This window comes from Talpa europaea (assembly GCF_964194135.1).
Source record: "Talpa europaea genome assembly, chromosome: 13".
In the NCBI taxonomy this organism is placed as follows: domain Eukaryota; kingdom Metazoa; phylum Chordata; class Mammalia; order Eulipotyphla; family Talpidae; genus Talpa; species Talpa europaea.
In genome coordinates, this window is record NC_140080.1 from 79,163,538 (window position 1) to 79,181,924 (window position 18,387).

At 37.3% G+C, this 18,387-nt stretch overlaps 1 protein-coding gene across 2 annotated transcripts in view; it reads left to right on the forward strand.

Annotated features, from left to right (window-relative positions):
• Nucleotides 1-7,414: 7,414 nt before the first annotated feature.
• Nucleotides 7,415-18,387, forward strand: part of ARK2N (arkadia (RNF111) N-terminal like PKA signaling regulator 2N) — a gene marked incomplete at both ends in the record, with an annotated part of 42,727 nt that continues 31,754 nt past the window's right edge. For both annotated transcript variants that reach the window (XM_084251925.1, XM_084251926.1), the window contains one exon: nucleotides 7,415-8,129. In XM_084251925.1, coding sequence (XP_084108051.1) covers nucleotides 7,415-8,129 — 715 coding nt within the window. The remainder of the gene's footprint in view (nucleotides 8,130-18,387) is intronic.

The window sequence follows — 18,387 nt, forward strand, 5'->3', positions numbered from 1 at the left end:
CGCTCTTGAATATATGGATTAATGTTTTTCATTAAATTTAGAGGAGATTTTAGGCTATTTGTACTTCAAATGTTTTATTTTCAAATATTTTGTCTGCCTCTTTCTCACTTTCTGGGATTCCTATTACATACATGTTTGTATTCTTGATATTTCATACACTTCTGAAGTTCTTTAATTTTCCTTTAATCTTTTTTCTCCTGTTCAGATCATAAAATTTCTACCAACCTATAATTATATTCACTGATTCTTTCTTCTCCTGTCTTGAACCTGCTGTCTAGTGGATCCTGCCTTTCAGTTTTTGTACTTTTCAACTGCAGTTGATCCTTATAATAATTTTTACCTTGATGGTGTTCTCTATTAATTAATTCATTGTTATTATAATTTCCTTTAATTTTTAAAACATTTTTTCGTTAGTCTTTGCCTGCTAAGTCCAACATTTAACAATATTAGTTTTTCTAGCAACTGTCTTATCTCCCTTATATGAGTTACATTCCCTGTTTCTTTAAAAAAATCTCATAATTGGGCCTCCCTGGTGGCTCAGGAGTTAAGGACAAAGCACTATCAAGCTATCGCCAACCGCTGCAACATGAGTTCAATCCCTGGCCAGGGAGCTAACCCACATATGGGACAGCAGACCTCTCCTGTCTCCCAGTTTCGCCTGCTGCTCCCCTCAGCAGTGTATTTCAATAGATCCGTATGTTCTGCTCCCCACTCTGTCTCTGGTGAACCCTCTCCCCTCCCCCACCCTGTCCCACCGGCCTACACCCCAGTTCTTAAATACATAAATAGATAGCCCCAGTTCCCTGCACCGCTGGCCTACAACCCAGTTCTTGTATACATTAAATAAATAACCCCAGTTCTTATATACATACATAAATAAATCTTTTTTTTAAAAAAAAGATTTATTTATTTATTTATACAAGCATTGGGTACGGTCAGAAGCGCGGGAGGGTGAGAGAATTCACCAGAGCCAGAGCGGGGAGCAGAACAGGCAGAAGGACGGAAGTACACTGCTGAGGGGAGCAGTGGGCGGCAGGAGAGGTCTATGCGCCAATTGAGACCCTCGCCTGGTGGCTGGGGATTGAACTGGCGCTGCAGAGGCTGTGGGCAGCTTCGCAACCCAGCGCTCAGCCACTGCGCCACCGGGAGGCCCTAAATAAATAAATCTTAAAAAACTAAAAATCATGTAATTTTTATTGAAAAGTGAACTTTGAATTCCGATTATTTTTTCCCTTCCATTTGTTGCTGTTTCTTTGTTTAGATAACTGGGATAAATCTGTGAAATCTGTCTCTTCTGCAGTGTGTGTTGCTTATGTACCTTTTCCATTTTTCATAAACTCCCAAACCTGCTTTCTTTTTTACCTTCTATTTTTTGCTAGCGAAGTCAAGGCTCCCTGACTTGAAATGATCTTCCTCCAGATTTCACTCATTCTGCCTTATCCTTACCACTTCCTGTCTCAGAGGGGCTGTACCCTCCTTTTCCATGGTTTAATTCTTGGACTTGTCCTCGGTTTTTGTCATTGTAGTTTTTTAGCTAATCCAAGAACTGATAAAAACAAATGCTGCATTTTCATTGTTCACACTCTACAGCCTATTTTAAAAAATTATCGCATAAAATCCATTTTCGGGGGGCGGGGGGAGAGAAACATCATGTAAGACTTAGGTTGCCATTAACTGCTTTCCCCTTGTTTCTCTCCCATTCCCATTTTCTAAGAGGTCTACAAATTATTTTCTATATACATAGAATCTAAATAAAAAGTGCTTTCTCATATAGCATATTATGTTTGGTCATGTAATATTGTTCTGTCTTGTTTGCAGAACAGGGTGGGTAGGAACAGACTGAATTTGAAAGATAAAGAGATGCTTGTCAGTAGTTCCCTTGACAAGTATACGGTAGATGTTGTGTTTGGAGTGACTGAGAATGGGGATGAACAGCAGTGGACAAGCTAGAAAAATAAGGAGGCAGGATTATTAGGAATTACTGAATGGGGCCTCCTCGTGGTGCAAAGGGTTAAGGCGCAGCCTATGAAACTGTCTGTAGCCTCTGCAGCATGAGTTCGATCTCCCGGCCAGGGAGCTACCCACGTGACTGCTCCTGACTCACCCGCTGCTCCCCTCAGCAGTGTATTTTATCAGTCTGCCTGTTCTGTTCCCCACTCTGTCTCTAGTGAATCCTCTCACCCTCACACCTCTGGCCTGTACCCCAGTTCTTGTATGTATAAGTACATCTTTTTTTAAAAAAGGAATTAATGATGGGATGAGGTAAGTAAAGGAGAAGACTTTGTCAGGAGAAGCCCTCAGGTTTTTGATATATACAGCTGAGATAATGGTGGTGCTACTTACAGAGAAAACTAGAGAAGTCAGGTAGTTCACTCAGAAATGACTAATTTTATTTTGTCCAAGAAGAGATTGTGGTGACCTTTGTGAAATATGAATAGAGATGTCAAGTCTCTATGTGGTTGAGTTGGTTTTGACTGGAGAGAAGGTCTGAGATGGAGAAACAAATTTACTAGTGTAGGGAATATACTGGAAATTGCAAGTGTAGAAGCGGTCACTTTGGTCATTGGAAAAGGACCTGGCTTTAGGACTAAATTCTGAGGTTTTGGTAGAGAGAGTTAAACCTACAGAAGTAGACTTAAAAAGAGCCGTCAGAAAAATAGGAAGCCCCCCCCCCCAAAAAAAAAAAGAAAAAGAAAAATAGGAAGCCTTGAAGCTAAAAAAAGATGGTTTAAGGAGAAGAGGGAGTGGTTAGGCTTAGAATGCTGCATAGACATTAAGTAAGATGAGGACCACACTGTTGAATTTAGAGATATACAGACCATTAAGGATCCTGGTAGGAACTTTTCTGCTGGTTTCATAGAAGCAATGTCAGATAGATTTGAGTTGGAGAGGGAGTGCGAGAAGTAAGGGAAATAGAGGCAGGGAGTTTAGACAGCTCTCTTACCAGACTGTGGAAGGAGGGAATGGCACCTGGAGGAGCTGTGAGGTTCAGTTAATGAGGGTTTTTAAAATTAATGAATGGTCCAGCTTAGTGGTAGGGAGATGTTGATGAATGCCCAAGACGTTGATGAATGCCCAAGAATAATCAACAGTATAAGGTTCGGGAAATGACGGAATATTGATACTGAACGCCGGCCTCAGTTTCCTCAGCCAATAAAAGGAAAACAGAGTTTGAGGAGAAGGAAAGTAGTTTAACTTGTTGACAAACTGCGGAGGACAGCAGACTCGTGTCTGAAAGCCCACTGTCCTGCTCTTTGGCAGAGTGCAGGATTATTTATAAAAGGGAGATGGGCAAGGGTGGCGTACGGGGATTTTGGGTGGTGCCAGCTTGCTTTGTTAACATCTGATGTTTAACCTCCTTAGATGTTTAACTTCCTTATCCTCTTTGGGATATGCTTCCCTTTCCTTAGAATGGGAGAAGACAAACTTGCTAAATGCAAAGGGTAGGAATGCTTATCTGAGAGGGCAAGAGGAGAGACCTGTCCTGGTCACTGCATCAGTATGGACTGTAAAATCCAGATAGAAGGGATTGCCTTTAGATTGGAAGGAAAGAATGGCGAGGAAGAAAATGCTATCTAAAAGGATAAGTGCTGTATGTTGTATATTTAGTATTTTACTATAAATTCACTGTGAAAATTAAACAAGAGAGCCTTTTTTCCCATTTGCAAGATGTAATTCCCATTTGACAATTTTGTGATTGTTTTCTGCTGTCTCCTTAACTACCTCTATCATAAAAATGGACTCCCCCCACCAACCAAAAGCAATGTATGCAGCAATAATCTCAGTATTTGGAAAGATTAATCTGTATATATGGGCATCTTTTCCCCCAGAGTTTAGGGTTCTTCATTTTTATTTTACTGTAGGGAGTTTTGTCAGTGCTTGTATTTCCATTTCCTGTCATTTTTTCCCCTTGTGTGTGTGTTTTTTTTTAAAGATTTATTTATTTATGCAAGCACTGGGTACAGTCAGAAGCTCAGGAGGGTGAGAGAATTCACCAGAGACAGAGCTGGGAGCAGAACAGGCAGACTGATGAAGTACACTGCTGAGGGGGGAGCAGCAGGCACGGAAGGAGAGGTCTGCGTGCCATGTGGTCTCGCTGGCGGTCGGGGATTTAACCGGTGTTGCAGAGACTGTGGACAGCTTCGCAGTCCAGTGCTCAACCACTACGCCACTGGGGAGGCCCTCCCTTGTGTTTTTAAAAAAAATTATTAAAAGATTCCACTAAAGGGGTGGGGTGGGAGCAGGGGGATTCTAGTAGAATCCATCTAAATTTGACTTGGTATCACGGGTAGTAAAAAGCACTACCCCTTTTTCTGTAGAAGGCTTTACTTTTATGTTAGAGTGTGAGAGTTAAATTTTGAATAGAGAATACTTACATATAAAATAAAATTCAAGAGGTATAGGTGTACATACAGTGAAAATTCTTTGACTCCTGGGCCTCCCTGGTGGCGCAGGCGATTGAGCACAGCCCTGTGAAGCTGTCCGCAGCCTCTGCAGCGCAGTTCCATCCCCGGCCAGCCAGCGAAAATCCCACCTGGCGTGGCAGACCTCTCCTGCCTCGCCCGCTCCTCCCCATAGCAGTGTATTTCTGTCGTCTGCCTGTTCTGTTCCCCGCTCTGTCTCTGTTGAATCCTCTCATCCTCCCACACCTCTGGCCTGTGCCCCAGCTCTTGTATAAAAATAAATAAATCTTTAGAAGCAACAACAACAAAAAAAAACCTCTTTGACTCCTGTTCCTTGATTCACTCTCTTTTAAGGCAGCTGGTGTTATTTTCCTCAGTGTTCTTCTGAAGGTCTACAAACAAAATTCACATATAAATATAATTTTGTTCTTTACACAACTGGTATGATAAACCTTTTTTGTTAATTTTAGCATTGTGTTTTGAAAATTGCTACATTTTAGTATAAAGAACTTCATCATTTTTTAGAGGCTGTATTATTTGGATGTACCATGATGAGCTAATTGGTGCTGGGCTTATGGTTGATGCTAGTGTTTGTGATTGATTTGGGCATATTTAAGTGGTTTGATTGCTCATTGCTTTTATGGACAGTAGAAATCTCTGTAAATCTCAACACTTAAATTTAAGGATCTTAAAATATAATTGGTTGGTTGATATTGAAACATACTGTCATGTTTTCTTAGAAGGATAAATAGTTTAGATTCATTTATGCTACCCATACAATTTATTGAAAAAATAGCTGTGTGGTCATTTTAACAAATTTACATTCAACCTGATGTTATATTAGGTATTTTGAAAGGATGTGTAGTATACCTGATGTTTTCAAAAATTAGAGACTTGATGCTTATTATGCATTATGGCTGACATTAATTTCAATTGTGTATGTTTCTTAGATATTTCAGTTTTAAGAAAAAAGTTATTCCAAATTTTATATTCCTTCTTTACAGAAGAATCAACTCTCGTTTATATTCAGTTTGAAAATACTGACTTTATTCCTCATATCGGGGGGTGTATTTCACATCTACAAATATTTTATTTCCTGTTTGTATTGCTAGTGTACTTCATTTATGGCACTGGCAGTTTGTTGGTTTAACTTTTACTCCCTCTGTTGGCTTTTAGAGGTGTTGCATTCTTTTTGGAGTGATGCTCGGGTTAATATTGATGCTCATTTTCATTTAACTAAAAAATTATTGTAGTTATGATGCAAATATATTTATGAAGTAGACTATGCATGGAATTATTTTAAGTTAATAAATGTTTCAAATGTTTCCAGTGCCTGTGAATGTTCTGGTTTTGATGAATATTAAGGAAATTTCATCACAATGCTTGTTTTATCAGCACTTGAGAACAGGGCCATGAAAAACCAAAAAAAAAGGAATATAAAATATTTAAGTTTGTAGTAAGCAAAAAAGTAGGCCTAGCATTAGATCAAAAGGATTTTTCTTGTATCTTCTAATTAGTTGCTGCCTACTCAGTGGAGTGAGTGATGGAGCTGTCTTACTGCTCCTGATTCTAGCTTAAGTGTTTGTGTCTGTGATCTATGGGACATCACAAAATTGCCTTGTAATATGTGTACAGGGTAAAATATTTATTTACCTGCAGTTCTCCCTGCCCCCCTTTTTAATTAAAGATTTATTTATTTTTATACAAGAACTGGGATATAGTCCAGAGGTGCAGGAGGGTGAGAGGATTCACCAGAGACAAAGCGGGGAGCAGAATAGGCAGGAGACTGAGATACACTGCTGAGGGTAGCAGCGGGCGAGACAGGAGAGGTCTGCCACGCTGTGTGAGAATCTCCCTGGCTGGCTAGGAATCGAACCCACACTGCAGAGGCCTCGGACAGCTTCACAGTGCTGCGCTCAACCCTCCGCACCACTGGGGAGGGCTAAGAATTGCTAGGTGAAAAAAGAAAAGGGTGGGATGCTAGCAATTCTTTGCATCTTTTTAAAAGCCACAGGTTAATGTAGTTTGCACTGTATAGTCATGGCTCTTGTGGTTAAAGATTATGTCCTATTTCTCCATGATTAAGTAGAGTTGTAGCGCACAGTGGGGGATGGGAAATGTTAGTTCTGAAGTTAGCATATGAGGTGGAAAATATGTAGAGGGGTGTTTTCTCTTAAACCCTACAGTCATTCATTGAATAGAGTGTACTAAGTTTTCTGGGCTCAGAAGAAGTTGGTCTCTATTTTGTGGCTATTTTTATTGAAACAAAACACATTTAAACATTATATGCAGATACAGCGTAATGAGTTTGTGGAACTAGGAAGGACAGACTGAGAGAGCAGCAGAGTCAGGCCTTTCTTCTTAATGCCACTTTAGAGCAAACCCTATTGGGAAGAATGGCGCATGAATTTGGATACATATAATTACTTTTGATGCACATGTGCCCGATGTGTGTAGTTGAGTTTTTTTTTTAATATAAGTGCATTTAATGTTATTCACTCTAAATGACCTCACTTCTTTGAGGATTTGAGTATAAATGTCATCATTTCAGTTAACTTGTTTTCTACCCAAATTTTGGGAAGCATCCTTTTTCATTTATATCAAAATCAAAATGCACATCTTAACTACATCAGAGTTTTAAGGATTCCTTTCTTGAATGCTAAAGCTTTAAATTTGAAAATCCTTCTTTGGTAGTCTGTCAGCCTTGCAAGTTCAGTAATAGGGGATTAATATTGTGTCATTGTTTAGTAGCTGTGTATTCTAGTATTTTGATCATACTTTGAATTTGGTGTTAGATAAAAATATTTCACAGATGATAGATACGTATGTTTCAAAGGAATGTATAGTGATAACTTTTGCCACTCATTTATAAAGGGAGGTTTGTTATGTTGATAAAATAACCTGCCATTTTTGTTTACTGATTTTGTGTGTTTTTGTGCAGGTTGCTCTCCTGTTGCATCTTTGACATAATTTCTTAGACTCTGCTCCATGATTTAATCCGAAAGTCTGAAATGAAGATGGAGGAGGCAGTGGGAAAAGTCGAAGAACTCATTGAGTCTGAAGTCCCACCAAAAACATCTGAACAAGAGACAGCTAAGGAAGAAGATGGAGCTGTAGAACTGGAATCTCAAGTTCAGAAAGATGGTGTAGTGGATTCTACAGTTCTTTCTTCAATGCCCTGCTTGCTAATGGAACTGAGAAGGGACTCTTCTGAGTCTCAGTTAGCATCCACAGAGAGTGACAAGCCTACTACTGGCCGAGTTTATGAGAGTGACTCCTCTAATCACTGCATGCTTTCCCCTTCTTCTAGTGGTCACCTGGCTGATTCAGATACACTGTCTTCTGCAGAAGAGAATGAACCCTCCCAGGCAGAGACAGCAGTAGAAGGAGACCCTTCTGGAGTGTCTGGTGCCACGGTTGGGCGTAAGTCTAGGAGGTCCCGATCTGAAAGTGAAACATCCACTATGGCTGCCAAGAAAAACCGGCAATCCAGCGATAAACAGAATGGCCGAGTCACCAAGGTTAAAGGTCATCGGAGCCAAAAGCACAAGGAAAGAATCAGGCTACTGAGGCAGAAAAGGGAGGCTGCTGCACGGAAGAAATATAACCTGTTGCAGGACAGTAGTACCAGTGATAGTGACCTGACTTGTGACTCAAGCACGAGCTCATCAGATGATGATGAAGAGGTTTCAGGGAGCAGCAAGACAATCACTGCAGAGATACCAGGTAGAGGATGTTTTTTAAACTGACTGTAGAGCACCTGATGGCATTTCTCAGCTGTCAGGCTCAGTTAGATGAGTGACACTTGAAAAAATCCAGGAGACCTGCAGCTCTGTGTAAATTTGAAGACTGCAGTGTATTAACAAGACATGGCCAATTTAAAAAACCTATTCTGAGGTTTCTGGTGCACTTTAGCACATCATCACAAAAATATTTAAATGGTTAATGATAGGGACAAGATTATTTTTAAGTAATGGACTTTCTCTTAAGTTTTTCTCTGTAACACAATACCTGAACTCCCATCATTGCCTTTTTAGCACTGCTTAGATTTAATACTCAGTGTTCAGCATTATTACTAAAAGTACATTCTCCTCAGGAATAGGCACCTTGCTTTATTATATAACTCTGCACTTGAGCTTACGGTGTCTGAAAGAACATGTTATATCTTTCCTTAAAGGTTTCTAATAACTGTTCCTCCTAATAACTGTGTCCCTCCTCTGCCCCCACCATTCTGTGCATGATAAGCTAGTTATCCTAGTTGCACATTTTTCTATTCCTGGTTGACACTTGCATTGAAAAGAATGTGCTTTTTTTTTTTTTTTTTTTTTTTTTGGAGGGGTGGCCCAAAATTTCCCTCTTACTCTCCCAAGTTAAAAGATTTGTTAGAAATCTACATATTAAAGCTCTTATTGGCACAAGGTTCTGTCACTCATTATGTTTGACATACCTGTGTTCTCTGTATTATGACGTCTGGTTCTGTGTATGACAAAGGCAGTCTTGATTTCATAAAGGAAGAAAGATGAGTTCTGAACATTTCTTAATGATTGAACTTTTATTATTGAAGAGACTTATGACTAGGAGCGTTCTGTAAACCACTGGGCGTTTAATAGATCTTGATAACATTGTTTATTGCTACTTTAAAGAGGGGGAAGTTTGGGTTTTCTAAAGTTTTGTGGGTGCCTGTTTTTTCCTCCTAGTTTTCTGAAAAGTTTCCTGTTTCTACCTGTGAAGATAGTGTATTGCTGATATTCAGAGTTATTTCAAGAAAAATCTAGTTAATTAAGCTTACAGTTAACCAAAGTTCCGTAAACTCTGTAACAAGAATGATTGGTTTTAAAGCACTTTATTGGTGTTCAGTTAATAATAACAACAGTCTCATTCATATTTATTAAATGAGTTTTAAACAGTTGTTAGAAATGTTTTCCATTTTATTGTCTATTGTATTACTTTAGTAGTTTCTTGTGTTGACTAGTAGTTCTTGTGTTACTGGGGAGGTGATTTAATGGAAGGTTATTGGTTGAATGCAGAGAGAAGCAGACTTTGGAGTTGTTCCAAGGCGCGTTCTAGGTATATTTCAGCTTTCCAGTTAATAATGTTTTCAAAGAAAGCTTTAACACTTGTGAAATTATTTGTTCATACATTCTTATGTCCTGTTCTTATCTAGTAATCAAGATCATGATGACTCTAACACAGTACTTAATTCTACTCACTAAATAGGCTTTTATGTAATTACCCTTTGCCTTTTTATGGAAAGGGAAAAGAAAGTAAACAAAATTCCCTTTGAAGATAGACTCCATTGTGGAGGTGGCTGGATAAGTATCTTCATGGGCACCCTCCTTGTGTGGCTTACATATGCTTCATTTTTCCTAACCTCTTTGCTAATTAACTATCTTGACCAGTGTCTAAAAATTCTATAAAACACCAGTGGTGTGTTTCATGTCTGTTCTGAATTTATACCTAGCAAAACACCAAAGTAAATTATCCGAATATATAATTTACTATCGCTCATACCATTTATTTTAGTTTCTGAATAGATGTAGCATTTTTTAAGGTGGTTATGGATATCAAATGGTGGATAAGGTATAGGACCTTTACATATGACTGCCTAGGTGGTGTGCTGCACAGTTTCAGAAGATGTTGCTCATAAAAGGTGTGACTGGCCTTTTCTGGAATTACGCAAATCGGTGAAGATGGAATATTAGGAAGTTGATTTTAACGGTCCATATTGTTGCCCCTGAAAAATTGCAACATTATGCATTAATCCATTTTTAGTGTAATAATTATGTATACCTCAGTTTTCTTAGTCACATTGTAACTTGGGGGAAGAGGAGTGCATTCAACCTAACAGCAAAGGTAGTTGAGAAGTTGTATAAATGAAAAAGATGCAATGAGTTACGAACTGACTTGAGTAGAACATGGACATTCAGGTGAACTTTAAACTGAATGTGCCTAACAGAGAATCTCTTGGATGTGGAAATTTAAATCCAGCTGTGTACATAGAATGGAAATTAAGAGGAAAAAATAAAACTGAGATTCTTGCTATACTTTCAATCAAGATACAACTGATTTAGTAATTCAGAGAATGTTTTATTTGTAAACTTGTTTGACAGCACCTTTAACATTGAAGGAATTATGCTAAATGTTCTCTTAAGCCAAATAATTTGACAACGAATGCATTATCTTGCAAGGAATGAAAATAATGATGACTACTTAGGGAGCATGATAATGCTTAATAATTGAGTTTGATATCTGGGCAGGAGATGTTTTTGAACATTTTTTTTTTAAGTTAGCTCTTAAGCAGTTTAATATCCACACTAGATCATTCTTTTCTTGACGTTTTTGAGAATATATTTGTTTTAAGACTATTTGGAGGTATCGCATCAAGATAATTCTGGCAGTTCTTTCATTGGGGGGGCTGAAAGACTAAATAAGAGTGTTTTTTAATGAATATGCATGTAAAAATACTATGGTTGTTTTGAGTACTCAAGACTTATCAAATGTCATATTTATCTTTATAAAAATGATCTCCTCTTAACCCCCCAGGAGGGGTCAGTTTTTCCATACAATTAAGGTGAGACTAAATTTATATAGTCTGCTCTTGCAGGGAATTTTGATTTTAGTGAATATGAATAATGGACATTAGTCTTTATTCAAGAAATTAATTTTCTCAACAGACTTAGGTGCATCAGTGTAAATGAGAAGCAGGAAAAAGTTTTTCTAGTAACTGTTGCTTTTTAAATATTTAGCATAGAGTAAACCTCAGGGTAGTTTCAGCTTACCTTGACAGTAATGACCTGCTTTTGTGTGGTTGAAAAGTCCATTGCATTCGTGGCCTACCCAGACTGAGTGTTCCAAAAATAGTACCCATTTTGGTAGGTAAGGGTCAGTTGTCTTGGCTGGTTTACATTTAGAAAATCTGATTGGTTTATTTTGGAGACTATTAGGGAGGCTATTGTGCTCAACTGACTAAAGTCACCTGAATTCCTAGTCCAAGAGGCCAGGCCAAAATGGCTTAACCCTAGTGAAGCTAGGGATTTTAGCACGTACGACTCATCAACCCATTTATATGTTGAAATACATCATGACAAGCTGTCATCTTACCTCATAGTTTCCTGACTAGAAAATTATGTGTGATCAATAACTCTTGCTTGGGGAAAAAGTTATTTTTAAGTAGTAAATATTATAGAAATGTTTGAGAATAGAAAAATGTGAGAATTAAAAACCATAATCCTGCCTTTGTTAACATTTGAGTGTGTTGCCTTCTGTAATGTATAAAGCAAAATTCACCTTAGTGTATTTGTGTCTTTCTCTCTTAATGTTACCATTTAAGCTTTAACTGTAATATTATCCCTAAAATGTGTGAATTTTGAATAACTTTGCCAACGGTAAAATAACTGCCCCAACATTAATTAGGGAAGTTAGACTACCTTAATTATCGTTTGGACTGTTTTGGTTTTACTATTATGAGGAAGGGTGTGAGGCTCTTGACATACCACCAAACCGCTTTTTAAGAATTTATTCTGTTTATTTCACCCAAAAACTTGATAATTCATTGCATTATATTCTTACTTATTGGTTATTTGTTAAAAAATAATCTTGCTGATTTGATGGCAGAATTGTCTGTTAGTGTTAATTTACATATCTTTGATAATTAGTGAAGTTGAAAAATGATGTTTGCTTATTTATATCCTTTCGGTAAATAGTCTATTCATGTTCTTTGCACATTTCTCTTTTGTCACACTTGTTTTTCTTAATGATTTGTGAGGATTCCTAACCTGTTGGTGATTGAATTACTTGGAAAAATTTTAATTTTTATTTAATCAGTGAGGACTCATGGTAGATGGTAAGACGTGAAACCCACATCAGTTCCCATGGCCCTTTTCTAGATTGAGTGAGAAGTGTCTAAACACCTCACATCCTCATTTTAGGCTTTTTTTGATCTAGTTGTATTTTAGTAGCTATTTAGGGGACTCACTACATGCATTGATAACAAAACACAAGACAGTAAACAGGTGAAAACCCCTGTTTTGAGCTAAGTAAATGCAAACAAGGCATATGAAATCCCAGCAGTTTTCAATTTGGCTACCTATTATTAGAATCACTTGGGGAGCTTTTAAAAATTTATGGCCCCCACAACAGACCAATTAAATCAGAAATCTCTGTGTCTGACTCAGTCATCAGCATTTTCCCCCAGCTTTTTTTGAGTTATAATTGACATGTAATAGCTTGTAAATTTAAGGTGTACAATGTAATGATTTTTGATGTATGCATATATTGCAAAATGGTTACCACAATAAATTTAGTTAACACATCCATCACTTCACAGTTAAAATTTGTGTGAATATGTTAGAACTTTTTAAAATTGTTCTTATCAGCTTTTTCATATACAATATAGTATTGTGAACTGTAGTCACCATAGCGTACTTTACACCCCCAGAACTTTTAAGTTTGTATGAGTTTGTAACCTCGATCACTCATGCATCCCTCCGTCCCTACCTCCCCAAATCACCAATCTGCTCTGTGTCTGTTAGGTTTTTTTAAATTTCACATGTAAGTGAGATCATGCAATATTTGTCTTTGTCTAACTTATTTCACTTAATATAAGGCTTTATAATTTTTTAAGCTCCCAGGTAGTGATAGTGAGCAGTAGTACTGGGAACTACACAGTTAAGCAACGATATATTAAGTTCCCCATAGCTAAAACTCACTATGAAACTGGTAGTCTGATTCAGTTAGGTTCTGTTACTGCTAATGGGCATCAAGTTCCAAGGAGTGGAGTCTAGTTTTAAAAAAAGTTATAAAAGATGCAGCATGGTTCTATATAAATCAGCAAGCATAAACACATTTTCTTTTATTCCATTTAAGTGATTATTTAAAAAGCATGCGTTGTTTAAATGTGGTTTATCTATGCTGCAATGCTTGGACAACATTACCTTAAATTTAGTAGTTTTAAAGTCTTACTGTCTATCCTTTGGCAACAGGATACATTCTTTTCAGTCTGTTTTTCCTGACTTATTTCCTAAAGTGAGTCTTATATTAATTTGTATAAACAAAAGCATAACTTTTGCTAGAAGTCTTTTTCTCAATATATGGGATATAGTTTAGTGTTAATAAAAAGATAGTGTATGTTTAACACAAGAATATGGTCCCCTCTCCCCCTTTAATACACATTAAGTTTTCGAGCAGTTTTAGGTTCACAGCAAAATTGAGCAGAAGGTACAAAGATTTCTCTTATATCCTGTCCCCATGTATATACAGCCTCCCCCGATATACATTTGTTATAATCAGAGAATCTCCATTGATACATCATTATCCTCTGGAGTCTTTAGTGTATATTAGGGTTCACTCGTGGTGGTGTGCATTCCATGGGTTTTGGCAAATGTGTAATTGCTGCCTGTTTTTAAGACCTCAAAATGACTTACCAATGTTTATTGCTGGTGGTCATCTTTATGAAGCTGCAGCTTATCTCACTGTCCCCAGCTTAAGTATTCTTACATCATTTCTGAATTCAGCTTTTAAATACCCATTATCCAATAAATAGTTGTTGAAAGATAAGCAACTAGAATCTGAAGTAGCCATCTGATTTCTTATTTTATTCACTTCATTTTACCCATTATTTATAATCAAGATAAACTGCTTAAAATTTTCTGTAAATTCCATTCAGTCTTTCCATAAGCTACATATACTACACTCTGGGGGAAGATCTACCCTTTAGGAAAATGATATGTAAGCAAAATTTTTTTTCAAACATGAAGGAAGGAGTTGGAGTAGTAGGGAAAGGAATAAGATGAAGTTAAAGGGAATGTCATGATACTTATATTTGCTAGGTAGACTGGAGTTAAAATTTTGTCTTAAAGCCGTTAAGGCATTGAAAAGAGGGGTGTTCACTGATAAATACTTCCCATTGTCTCGGAGAAATACTGCTTTTCTTATACTGAGACCTGGGAAATTTTTCTTTTGCATCCTCTGAAAAAGCCGCAAGGTAAAACAAACCATATTTTCAGAAATATCTGGGATAAATGCAATAAAGTAATCTATAGAACTAATCCTTGTTAAGACTTCTTGATGTAGGTTCATAAATGGTATAAGGCCAGCCTTGGTAATTCAGTTATTCAGTCATTCATTTATTCAGCAAATATTTGAGTACCTAACATGCAGTATTTGGAATATAACAGTGAATGAAAAGTCCCTGCCCTCATGGAATTTAATTTTTTTTAAATTTATTTATTTATACAAGAGTTGGGGTATAGACCAGAGGCGCTGGAGGGTGAGAGGATTCACCAGAGACAGAGTGGGGAGCAGAACAAGTAGACAGAACAAAAGCGCTGCTGAGCGGAGCAGTGGGTTAGGTAGGAGAGGTCTGCTGCACCGTGTGGGTATCTCCCTGGCCGGGACTTGAACCCGTGCTGCAGAGGCTGCGGACAGCTTCATAGTGCTGTGCTCAACCTGCTGCACCACTGGGGAGGGCGGAACTTAATCTTTTTTTTAAGGAAAGACAGACAATAAATGAATTCTTCATGTGCTATCAGGAATATACACTATGAATAATAATAAAGCAGATATAATAGATAAAGATGACTAGGAATGGAGTAGAAAACTTTATTTTCAATAATGTAATCAAGAGTGGTTTGAGGAGGTAACATTTTTCATAGTTCCCTGAAGAAATGAAGAGTTAGGTATAATTGGTTTTATTAGAGACCCAAACTATATGGGACCTAAACCAAAGGTGATCTGTTTGAAAGAATAAAATATGTAGATAAAATATGTAGAGGAATATATCCTAAACTGGAATTCTATAAAACCACTGTTCTACTGAATATTAATACCTATGCACATATTCACATATTTGAAGTGTGCTGGATCATGTGAAACAGGTTTCTATACTACTGGACAACCCAGAGCCATTCATGTGTTCTCCAGAGGGGAAGATATGATTTGTAGCATATCCCAAACTTAACCACACAAAAAAATTTTTTTTGAGGCATACCTTTTAACACCTTGCAGTAGACCAGGCTTTTCAAAAGCTAACCCAGAGCTATACATGGATTATGTATATACTATATGTGTGCTTTTCTATAAGGAATTATTTTTAAACAAGAGCATTTGGTAAGAATAAGCTGAGAATTATTGTATACATTACTGAATTTTTATGGGGCTGGCTGCCAATTTGGATTGTAAAGTCAAAGCAGTGAAAATACTCGAGGATACAGTAGTTCCCAGCCAAGACTGTATATTAAAGTTACTTGGTTGGAGAGCGTACTTCAAAACGAACCCCCAGTGCCTTGGATCCTGCCTAGGTTCTGGTCATTTTGTTCAACACTCCAGGTTTTTATGTTCAGCGAAAGTTGAAAACTATGGCTATAAATTAATAGCTGTATAGAAATAGAACACATGTTCCCAAGTAAATACATAGAAGTATGGTAGTGTTATGTTATTTTAGTTTCCTTGGAATTACTTTGGTTAATCAATTTTAAGTGTTCCTTATCAATTCTATTTGTGGTTGTTCTTAGTAATGCTTATGCCATTTTCCTGAATAAGAGTGTCGAGTGTCTTAATAAAAAACTTTTCTGAACTGATGTTTTATCAAATGTCCTCAATGTTTTAAAGCTGGCTTCAGTCATGCTGGGTGATCTGAAGGAACATCCAGGGAAGTTCCAGGATTATTTGACAGTGTTGTGTGTCATAGGAACTGCACAGTGTCCTAGAAGAGGCCATGAGCTGTTTTTCCGAGGGGCAAGAGGAAAAGTTCTGCATGTGGATGGAAAAGCTAACTCACCTTCACAAAGCTTAAGAGAACAGGCAGCTATTGGAACCCAGGGAACTTAAAATCCAACTAGTTGGCCAAAGAATTTCTCCCATCCACCCAGTCAGGTGCTTACATGCAGATGCCTGATTCTCAAGTACTGCCACAGCAGCCTTTGGTTCTTACGTGACTTGTTGAAATGTTGACAGTATGTTAGGATTCCCAAAGACTTATAACAGTTTTCCACATAACTTTGCTGAAAATGGCAGTACTACAAAATACCTTTGAATCTATCACAAAATTACTTGTATTAACTATCCGCTTTTTGGATTGTGTAAGAAAGAATATGCTTTTTACCCATTATAAGTTTCTTTTGATGATATTTACAAATTATAGTAGCTTATTAGAGAATTAGTTATTCAAAACAGAAACATTAGTTTAATAAAAATTTTTAGCTTGAGTTTTGTTACATATAGTTGGAACATAGAACCATACTTATATGATACATAGGAGTGATCATTATCTTTATGCCTTTTTCATGCCAAAAATATAAATAAGAAATAGGGTATTTTAGTGAATCCAAATAGGTAAGTAATTACTTGAGAACCTCTTAGCATTTATTCTCTACAAATACTACTTACTGACTCCCTTCTGATTTCATTGGGGGGAAATCACATTAATTCTACTCTGAAGATCATGCATGAATGTTTTTATATTATTCTTCCATATATCTTTTAATGAACTAATCTGTTGCTGGTCTTTAATGCATTGTACTATTAAATAGCATTTGTATACAGGAAGAATAAATTAATTTTTGGGCAAATATGTACACACTACGTACTATGCAAACTACTCTAAGGAAAGCAGATTTAGGCTGGAGTTTGATTACAGGCATGAGCAGAGTAGTATTTTTCATAGGTGAATTTTTATCTTGAGCTTTCACTTTTAAAGCTCAGTGTCTGGGCAATAGGCACCATCCATTGAAAATATCTGGTACCTGATGCAAGGGGTCCCTTTAAAGGATACAAATATGACTTAATTAAAGGTATATATTGAATTTTTTTAAGATTTATTTTTATTTATGCATCCAAGAACTGGGGTGTAGTCCAGAGGTGGTGGTGGGGGTGTGTGTGTGAGAGGATTCACCAGAGACAGAGTAGGCAGCAGAACAGGCGGATCTACTGAAATACATTGCTGACAGGAGCAGCGGGTGAGACAGGTCTGCTGTGTCATGTGGGTTAGCTCCCTGCCAGGGATCTAACTCTTGCTGTTCTGCCTTGACTGGCAGTAGCTTGATAGGGCTGAGACTTTAACCCCTCCACCACCAGGGAGGCCCTGAATGGGTTTTAAAATTACTAGTAATTAAGTGCATTATGTACTACCAAGTTAATTTTGTTTTCAGTCCTTGGACTGAAAATAAATGGCCTTGGGCATGTTAAAAGGCCCATAGAATGTGTGAAAAGGATTGAAAGTCTTGCAACATGATAGATACTTTTATGTGCAGCCTGTGATTGAGAAATTCTGTTATTTTATCTTTTCTGGGTTGGTAAGAATGCTGTAAGAAGAGGCTAAAATTAGGGTACAGCTTTTCAATAGGAATATGTAATTCTGCTAAAAAACATCTTTTAAAAATATGCTTTCGAACTGGATTTACTTAAAATGAAATATATTAGTCTTTCAAATTTATAGTTAATAACTTCTCACTATGAAAAAGCTTTAATTATTTTAATATTTAATGATGTTGCAGCTTTTTTTTTCTTTTTTGGTGGGACCCTCGCTGGTGGCCGGGGAACGAACCGGTGCTGCAGAGGCTGCGGGCAGCCTTTCAGCCCAGCGCGCAACTGCTGCGCCACAGGGGAGGCCCTGATGTTGCAGCTTTGAAAGAACTCTAATTTTGTGTTTTGTGAGATTGTCATATAAACAATCAAGACTATTAATTTTAATAATTTATCAATAACTACTCAAAACCTCACCACTTCCTATTCAGTTCTATAGCTAAATATTTGCAACTTATAAACGAACAAGCCAATTTTTTCCCCTTTCCTAATTTTTGAATTGAAAACTAACAATGTGATTTCTTTTTTTTTTTTTAGAACTTGATACAAGAGAGAATTGGGAGTTAACTTTGGGGGGAAGGCTTGTTAAAGTGTTCAGTTCTCACTTGGGAATATATGTGGGAATTGATGGCAAAGACTAGTTAGTGGTCTCTTCTTTTATTGGTAATAACTGAGATTTCGTGAA